Source organism: Plectropomus leopardus, chromosome 22 (genome assembly GCF_026936395.1).
Source record: "Plectropomus leopardus strain MGB_pleo_1.0 chromosome 22, ASM2693639v1, whole genome shotgun sequence".
NCBI lineage: Eukaryota > Metazoa > Chordata > Actinopteri > Perciformes > Serranidae > Plectropomus > Plectropomus leopardus.
The window spans coordinates 211,908-221,844 of NC_142197.1; the positions used below are offsets into that span (position 1 = coordinate 211,908).

At 44.0% G+C, this 9,937-nt stretch overlaps 1 protein-coding gene across 3 annotated transcripts in view; it reads right to left on the reverse strand.

Moving 5' to 3' along the window:
• LOC121961649 (protein-methionine sulfoxide oxidase mical3b-like) overlaps positions 1-9,441 on the reverse strand; it is a 29,340-nt gene extending 19,899 nt beyond the window's left edge. Inside the window, exons 1-9 of one of the 3 annotated variants that reach the window (XM_088073080.1) lie at positions 9,035-9,441; positions 5,812-6,020; positions 3,832-4,185; positions 3,452-3,659; positions 3,257-3,373; positions 1,877-1,978; positions 1,212-1,367; positions 1,001-1,101; positions 600-857 (exon numbers count right to left, since the gene is read on the reverse strand). In XM_088073080.1, the coding sequence (XP_087929206.1) occupies positions 600-857; positions 1,001-1,101; positions 1,212-1,367; positions 1,877-1,978; positions 3,257-3,373; positions 3,452-3,659; positions 3,832-4,095 (1,206 nt within the window). In that variant the 5' untranslated portion in view covers positions 4,096-4,185; positions 5,812-6,020; positions 9,035-9,441. The remainder of the gene's footprint in view (positions 1-599; positions 858-1,000; positions 1,102-1,211; positions 1,368-1,876; positions 1,979-3,256; positions 3,374-3,451; positions 3,660-3,831; positions 4,186-5,811; positions 6,021-9,034) is intronic. The other 2 variants (XM_088073081.1, XM_088073082.1) reach the window with 2 other exon arrangements.
• Positions 9,442-9,937: the final 496 nt, after the last annotated feature.

The following is a 9,937-nucleotide window of genomic DNA, read 5'->3' on the forward strand; positions in this document are numbered from 1 at the left end:
AAAGATTTTACATGATTTGTTTCATTCTGACTAAAAATACTGAAAAAACTTCCATCACTGAATAAGCTGTTCATCATTTTAACATGATTTAACATATTTCATAAACATGCTACAAATAAATATTTCAGAGTAAAACACAGGTCTGAACATTCAGTTAAATGGGTTGATGTTTGTCTCTCAGACAGAGCTCAGGCTGCCGTCTCAAACAGAACCAAACTAACCAGTGAAGGTGTTCCACCTGGTTCCACTCTGGGCCCTTTTTCATTCTCCAGAGCCGACAGCAAACGCACCGTCTCTGTCACGCTGAGTTAAAATGTTCCTTTCTATGCAGACTACGCTCTTTTATATCAATCAGACCGACAAATCTACACTCTCAGTTTTGAACATTTGAACTTACAAGGTTTTAAATTCTGGCAAAACTGAGTGTTTGTTTGTCAGTAGGTCAGCTGACAGAGTCCAGCTGCTCAGAGCCAAACCATGTGGGCTCTGAGACCGAGACTGAGACTGAGGAGGGTTCAATTATCTGGGACTATGGAGACCAGACCCACTGTCAGGACTGATGTCAGACACCTGTCTGTCTGTCCACCTGTCTGTCTTACCTCCAGCAGGCTGTCTCCCACCAGTGTGACAAGCAGCTGGTGTCCGTGGCGTTGGCGGACCATGGCAGCATTCTCCGAGGCGTACATGCAGGTGAAGTCAAACATGGCGACGTCAGGCTGACCGTAGTGATTCATGGCAAAGTCCAGAGACGGCAGCTGGTGATTGGTGGAGAAGTCGGCGGCCTCACGGGCGTACGCCTGCAGTGCATTCTGGTCCACGTTCCCCCGGGACAGAAGCAGCTCAGTGTCCGCAAAGTCCTGATGGAGGACAATATTTTTACCGTTGTCATGTGTCCGGGTGAGGTTTACCTGTTCTGTTCTGAGTCTACGTGTCATCGTGTGTCCAGGTGAGATTCACCTGCTCTAAGTCTACGTGATGTCATGTGTCCAGGTGAGTTTACCTGTTTGATGACTCTCTTCTCTAGCAGACTCTGTTTCTTGGCTGTCATCACAAAGTAATGCGTGTCGTCTTTGTAATAAACAATGTTCTCCAGATCGATCCCTGAAACGAGATGATGATGATGAGCGATGAGGAGTTTTAAGGACAGTCTGTCCACAGTCATTAAGTCAGTTTAAACCAGCCTGAGCCAGTTTGAAGCAGGAGTTAGTTACCAGTTTCCTGCCGTAGCTCCTGGAAGAAGTGCTGGTTGAAGATGAAGGCGACGCCGCTGATCTCCTCCACTTTGGCCTCGGCCGAGGTGTTCCTGTTCTTAAAGTTAGCGGTGATGGCGATGGCCAGTTTCCCTCTGAACTCTTTACGCCTGAAACCTGCTCACACACACAGTGAGAGTAACGGCTGGTGGCAGTGAGCACTGCGCTTTCAAAATAAAGTTTACTTATAACAAAAGAAGTAATTCCATCATATGGTGAGAAAAAAGTCCAAAAATCTCAACAAAACATGAACATCAAGTTTCCTGTCAAAGCTGTGGAACAATCAGAGAACGCTTCCTGTTGTTTCCTGAATCAAAGGGTTAATTCTCTGCACAGCTGATGTTTTCAGACTCAATTCTTCACTTAATGTCAGTTTAACCCTGAGAACACTATTTTTTTAAAAGCTAGAAAAAACTATGTTTATAATAATCATTACATAATTGAAATGATGTCACAAAATTCTTCAATTTTCAAGCACACTTTTCTCTGTAGATTTTCCTTGTTTCACTTTCTTTTATGTTTTTATTTTTTCTCATTTTAAGGTGATTTTCTCGAGGACTCGATCTGAGCCTGATTCGGTCGGAGCCTGACTCGGTCGGAGCCTGACTCGGTCAGACTCGGTTCACCTGGTAGTGTGTTCCTGCGTCCGTCTGCTCCGATGATGACATCAAACTCCAGCTGATTGACAGGATGACACTTTGGACTCACCTCCATCCTCCAGCCCACCTCTGTGCAAAGACAGACAGAGACAGAGGCCGAAAGACTGAGACAGACACACAGAGAGACAGAGACACTTTATCCAAACTGGACAGAAACCAAATCAAACTCTTCTAAACTCGTCTCGGTTCCTCTTGTCAGTGATCTAGTCAGTGATTTTGTTCCATGAATCAACAGCTTCGCTTTGGTCCAAATAAATCCTCAAATCCTTAAATCACAGAGTTCTATGTAAAATATTGCCATTATTACACCGCCCTCTCTGCAGGCCGCCGGCTGGTTACACTCCTGCGACTACTCCCTCCACCACCAGGTGTCCCTGTGTCTCTGAGCTCAGCTGCTCCACCAGCAGAGACCACAGACTGAGCTCTGATGGTGCCTGCTATGCACTATATAATACTGCAATACTGTGGTATGGTACTGTAACACTGTCATTCTCACTGTGGTGGTGTAATACTGTAATACTGCGGTGTAGTACTGTAATACAGCAGTGTTGTGCCGTAATACTGTGGAGTAGCGGTGTAGTGGTGTAGTGGTGTAGTACTGTAGTACTACTTGATTAGCTGAGCTCCTTTTTCCTTCTCTTACTTCCTCCATCTGAAAAAGCTCATGTGTGTTTACTGCGTTACTCTAACTCGGTTGACTCTCCGAAGCATTCCTGCTCCTTTGTTTCCTAGTTTTCCTGGATCCTGGCTGCAGTCTTAGCTGTGCCTGATCGTGGTGATGGCTGTGCTGGTGCTGTGATCCTGCCTTTGGTCGTGCCCCTGCTCGTACTGTGGCTGCACTAATACTGTACCCCCGGCTCGCCCTGATCTCGATCCCTGGTCTTGGTTTTGCCGTTGCTGTGGTCCTGCCTGAAGCTACGCCTGTGTTTGTGCTTGACACAACTCTCTACTGCCTTTATTATGAGCCACGCCTCCACTATCAATATACGCATGGGACTCTTATCAACACCCACAATATTATCATAGAGTGCATTTAGTAATTTCACACCTATCGTTATTGTAATATGACGTGCATCTGTTTCCATTTTTGCTGTGCCTCTCTCCCCCTCTCCTCCCCTCTCTCTTTCTCTTTCCTTTTTGTCATGATTGTGTTTTATTTGTTATATACTATTGCACGTCTGTCTGTCCTGGAAGAGGGATTCCTCATCATCTTCTGCCACTCTTCCTGAGGTTTCTTCCTTTATTCCCAGTTACAGGGGTTCTGTGGTGTAGTACTGTAGTATTACACTTCTTACTGCTGCAGTGTAATACTGTAGTACTGTAGTACTGTAGTACTGTGGTACTCACTGTGACGGTGCTGGTCCTCCGGCGGCTCTAGCAGGCTCTTGAACTCCACGTTGACGTGAACCTCGACCCCGAGCAGCAGTGCCACCTTCAGCAGGACAAGCTGCAACTGACGGATACCTGCACGCAGGAGACGGACGCTGTGATTGGACGATCTGTCCGTCCAAGTCAGACAGGTGTAACGGAGCACACACTCACTGATGTGGTCAATGGCGCCGGCGCAGAACTTCCCGTAGAACTTCTTGGCCCCGAGGCCCCGCAGGTCATAGATGGTAAAGGGCCACAGGTGCAGCACATTGTTCCTGGAAAACGAGTCCCTCTTCTCCAGCAGCACCACCCGAGCTCCCAGAAAACCCAGCTCCACCGCCATCCTCAGGCCGCAGGGCCCTGCCCCTATCACCACACACTGACCAATCAGGGAGAGGAGAGAGAGACAGACAGGTGACCAATCAGAGAGAGGAGAGAGAGACAGACAGGTGACCAATCAGTGTGGTTATATACAACAACAACAACAATAATAATGATAATAATAATAACAACAATAACAAGAATAAAATAATAACAATAAGTTTCAGTACGGTGGTGTTGGTGCAGGCATGGGCCCTCAGGTACTCCTGCTGGGCGGCCCTTCGGTCCAGTTTGGCCCACAGAGCGTTGGCCCTCCAGTAGTTGAGACGCCTTTTGATTGGTCGGTACAGCGGCCTCTCAGCGGCGCCGCGGTCCAGCTGCAGGTGTTCACACAGCTGACTGAAGGACCAAAGTGCCGCCCGGCAGGTCGACGCCGACACAAACTCATCGAACAGCTCCTGAGCTCGGCATTCTGAGTAAGATTTGTCTCCCATGGCGACCCTGGAGGCTGCAGGGCACCATGGGAAGGTCGTCACCTGCTACTGATGTCACTGACAGACTCCAGCTCGCCGTCACGCCTCACTCTGTCACAGAAAAATTAAACTACATCAGAGAGGTCTCACTCTGTCACAGAAACATTAAACTACATCAGAGAGGTCTCACTCTGTCACAGAAACATTAAACTACATCAGAGAGGTCTCACCCTGTCACAGAAACATTAAACTACATCAGAGAGGTCTCACTCTGTCACAGAAACACAAAACTATATAAGAGAGGCCTCACTCTGTCACAGACACATTAAACTACATCAGAGAGGTCTCACTCTGTCACAGAAACATTAAACTACATTAGAGAGGTCTCACTCTGTCACAGAAACACAAAACTATATAAGAGAGGCCTCACTCTGTCACAGAAACATTAAACTACATTAGAGAGGTCTCACTCTGTCACAGAAACACATTCAGTCTCATTACTGGGAATTTTATGAGGACAGTTTGGATCTCTGCAGCTCAGCGGCACTCGAACCAGCAAGGAGCTGCAGCTTTAACTTCACACTGAGATAATGATGTCACTGTGCTCAGGTCACATGACCAATGGGTTTGTCTGGGAGATGGTGTGTGTGTGGGGGGGGGGCGTTAACAGAGTGAATAGAAACAAAGAGGTTCATACAGAACAGATCCATCTGTACAAAGCACCAACACACACACACACACACACACACACACACACACACACACACACACACACAATTTTGTAATTTGGTGTCAATGTTTCCATCAGTTCAGGGACTGATTTATAGTCAATATTAACATAACATTAACATAAATAATAAAAACAGATAATTACACATATATAAAATATTAATTTATAATTTATATATAGAAATAAAAATAATCCAAATTTCAAAGAAATGTCTGTTAGATTTATGTTAAACTCTGTGTCTGACTGTAACCTGGAGGCACCAATAACACCTGCACAGGTAAGCTCACCTGTCTGCAGGCTGCCTACACATCTCAATGGACAACATTTGAGAACTTTTCCAGGACCCATAATAATAGATATTTTTCTCTCTCACACTCGCCTGGCAGTTTTCAAACATATCAGACTCTTTAAACATTAGAGAGAGACGGAGAGACATAGAGACATAGAGACATAGAGACAAAGAGACAGAGAGACAGAGAGACAGCGAGACATAGAGATGGAGAGACAGAGAGACAGAGATGGAGAGACATAGAGACACAGATGGAGAAACGGAGAGACAGGATGCTGGGAGGATATTAAAAACAAACGTGACATTAAACCAAATTTTGTCAAACATTATATCAAAACATTTAGAGAAAGAATAAAATAAATTTGCTGTTATGTTACATTTGGTGGAGGGCTATCCACAGTAAGACACAAAAAAATCCATGACTTTTCCAAAACTTTCAGTGAGTTTTACTAATTCCAGTACATTTCAAGGCCTGGAAATTGTGATGGTGAAATTGCATTTTTTCCCCCAGGTTTTCCATGACTGTGTCTGCTATAAAAACACTGCTGTCACTCTAAAGCTGTCTGTTTAACACACACACACAGCAGCTGTCAGAGGATCAATCAATCCCGTATCATCAATAATCTGTAATCATGCTACACACACACACACACACACACACACACACACACACACACACGGAGTGATAGTGTAGACAAATGAATCAGTGTGTACTCACAGTCTCAGCTCTCCATCTGCAAACTGCTGCTGACGGACAACAAATCCACTTTAATCACACACACAGAGTGAGGTCAGGGGGCGGGGTCAGAGCTGAGCAGGCCCCGCCCCTGCGGACAGACAGTAATCAGGCTCAGGTGTGTCGGAGCTAACGAGATTACCAAGAGCAGATCAGGAGATCACCTTCATCATCATCCTCTTCATCAGCGTCTGCACACACACACACACACAGTGACACACAGGTGCACACACACACACACACACACACAGTGACACACAGGTGCACACACACACACACACACACACACACACACACACACACACACACACACTACTGCAAAACATTGGCACTCAATGCTAATCCACAGACAAAGTGTAAAAGTTTTGCGCAGACTTTTGATAACTTTTTTAAATATCCTCGCCGCCCTGCACTGCCAACAGCCGTGTAAAGCGACGCTGCTGGATCGGAGCTAAAGTCTGTCGAATTTCCAACCTAAAACTAATTTCATTGCGGTAATTATTTTTAAATATCCTACATGCAAAGTAGATTTTTGTTTTTGCTGTTTTTATCACAGCATGGAAGATGTCAATGATTTACAGCAACATTAAGTGTGACAGGTCACTTCGTGGACACAGTATGTATTTGCTCCATGTGCAAAATATGGTTACAATGACGTCATCAGGTGGAAAATCGCATAAGAGACAAACTTCAAGGCAAAAGCCCAGAATGAGACCAAGAAATAATACCTTGCAATGTTTTATGCTTTAATGGCTGTGGGATCAAAAATTCCAGTTTGAATGGGTTTCAACTGTTTGTTTGTTTAGCACTTAACCGTATGAATTTAACCATTTTGTTTACACGGTGTAATTTAGACTTACTGTTTGGAGCTGAGCTGGAAATACCAAGATTATACAAACATACACAATCTTCCCAAAATGTAACCAAAATGCACGAACACAGCCAAAATGATCAAAAAATGAAGATTGAAAAGCACATTACACACACCGAGCAGTCCCTAAGGGGTTAATAACAGAGCAGACAGGAAACACAAACACCAACAAACAGCATTTCTGACACAGCAGATAGCATGTAGCATAGCATCTATAACATGTAACACAGCATCTATAACATGTAGCATAGCATCTATAACATGTAACACAGCATCTATAACATGTAGCATAGCATCTATAACATGTAACACAGCATCTATAACATGTAACACAGCATCTATAACATGTAGCATAGCATCTATAACATGTAACACAGCATCTATAACATGTAACACAGCATCTATAACATGTAGCATAGCATCTATAACATGTAGCACAGCATCTATAACATGTAGCATAGCATCTATAACATGTAGCATAGCATCTATAACATGTAGCATAGCATCTATAACATGTATAACATGTACTTCCTCTCCTTTCCACCTGATGACAGAACGGTCTCAGCTCGGATATCAGCGTGTCTGGCTGATATCTCCACATGGATGAAGGAACGCCACCTTCAGCTAAATCTGTCTAAGACCGAACTCATGGTCTTTCCAGCTTGTCCATCTGTTCAGCCTCAGATCAGTGTTCAACTAGACTCGAGCCTACTTGTGCCCACAAACTCAGCCAGAAACCTGGGTGTCATGATCGATGACCAGCTGACCTTTAAGGTTCATGTGGCCTCAGTTTCTCGGTCTTGCCGTTATGCCCTCTACAACATCAGGAAGATCAGACCCTTCCTGACCCAACAGGCCACACAGCTTCTGGTTCAGGCTCTTGTGATCTCACGCATTGACTACTGCAACTCTCTTCTGGCAGGCCTCCCTGCATGCTCATTCAAACCTCTTCAGATGATCCAGAATGCAGCAGCACGTCTGGTCTTCAACCAGCCCAAAACAGCACATGTCACCCCGCTGCTAATTTCTCTTCACTGGCTTCCAGTGGCAGCCAGGATCAAATTCAAAGCACTTCTCTTGGCTTCAAAACAATCACAAGAACTGCTCCAGCCTACCTGGAATCCCCGATCCAGGTCTACTCTCCTTCTCGCCCACTACGCTCTGCATGCGAAAGACGCCCGGTGCTTCCAGCCCAGCACGGCTCTAAATCTCTAGCCAGACTCTTCTCTTCTGTTGTTCCCAAATGGTGGAACAAACTTCCAAACTCTGTGCGATCTGCTGAGTCCCTTTCTACTTTTAAGAGACAATTGAAAACTCATTTGTTCCGAAAAACACGGAGGCACTTAACCTGACTCTTCTCTTCGCCCTTTGGGGTAAATTAAGTCAGATGGTCCAAAACCCAGCACCTAATGATTATCTAGCACTGACAAAGTTGTGTGATGTTGTATGTGACTGTCATCGTAAGTAGTGATACTGAGACTGTTGAATTTCAGATGCTGAGATCACTACTGGTTATTACCTTGGTTTCAAAAAAAAAAAAGGGGGGGGGGGGCACTTCTTCTGCCACTAGATGGCAATACCTGTGACCAATCACACCTGAAGCACTTTTTGCACTTACTAAGGGTTTTTTCCTTAAGTCTAAATTCTTGCTTGTGTTGTACGTCGCTTTGGATAAAAGCGTCTGCTAAATGAAATTGTAGAATTGTAGATGTAACACAGCATCTATGACATGTAGCATAGCATCTATAACATGTAACACAGCATCTATAACATGTAGCATAGCATCTATAACATGTAACACAGCATCTATAACATGTAGCATAGCATCTATAACATGTAACACACCATCTATAACATGTAACACAGCATCTATAACATGTAACACACCATCTATAACATGTAACACAGCATCTATAACATGTAGCACAGCATCTATAACATGTAACACAGCATCTATAACATGTAACACACCATCTATAACATGTAACACAGCATCTATAACATGTAGCACAGCATCTATAACATATAACACAGCATCTATAACATGTAGCACAGCATCTATAACATGTAGCATAGCATCTATAACATGTAACACAGCATCTATAACATGTAGCACAGCATCTATAACATGTAGCATAGCATCTATAACATGTAACACACCATCTATAACATGTAACACAGCATCTATAACATGTAACACAGCATCTATAACATGTAACACACCATCTATAACATGCAGCACAGCATCTATAACATGTAGCATAGCATCTATAACATGTAACACAGCATCTATAACAGCCTTTAGGAGACAAACAATCAACACAAACAACTTACCGACGGTGTTTTCACCCGGCGGCTGTTAGCTTCAGTCCAATCCAGCAAAAATGACACCGAGTCCACCGGAGCCCGTGTGAAATGTCCAATGTCCAATGTTTGGATATGAAAACTCCAGATATCCCCACACCTGTCCCCGGATGTCCTCTCCTCTCTGCTTTAGCGCACTTTAAAGCTCCGACTTCAACTTTTCCGTCATGTTAGCTAACACGGCTAACTTTAGCTAGCTTACCACTACATAAAACATCCAACCGCGCTTCAAGCTCCGCGGACACGATCCGGACTGACGGCGGGGACGGTAATTCTGCCTCCGTTTGATATTAAATCCACTTTGGACGTTATTTTTGCCGTTTTTACCGAGTAGCAGCAGCGAAGCAAAGGGACAAACAGAGTCAGCTCCGTCTGTGAGATTTGAAAACTTCCGTTGGCCGCGTCGTTACGTCACAGAGGGGCGGGGCCCGTTTAAGGGGGTTCTCCCGCGCTGGAATCAACGACAACACAAACAGGCTGCAGCGCCCCGCTGCTGCTGAGGAGGGGAAAAAAATCTTGTCACAAATTTTAAAATAAATATTAACTGCCAAAAATAATAAAATAAAATGTCTTCCAAACTCACAGGCATGTTTACTTATGTTAATTTATTTATGTTTGTTTTTTTTGGTAAAAATTGCAATTTAGGAGAAAAATCTGAGTTATTATCAGAAAATACAGCTGATTACATCTTGCCTGACATCCCAAGTTTTTACAAACATAAATTTCTGTCAATTTTTCCATAAATTATCTGTATCTGTTCAACCAATAAAATGATCTGTATCCAGAAATAACACTGAAAGTGGAGGTTTATACTACAAGTCACATTAACTCAGGCAAATGTTGTATTTTTCTACTCTATTAACCATAGTTATT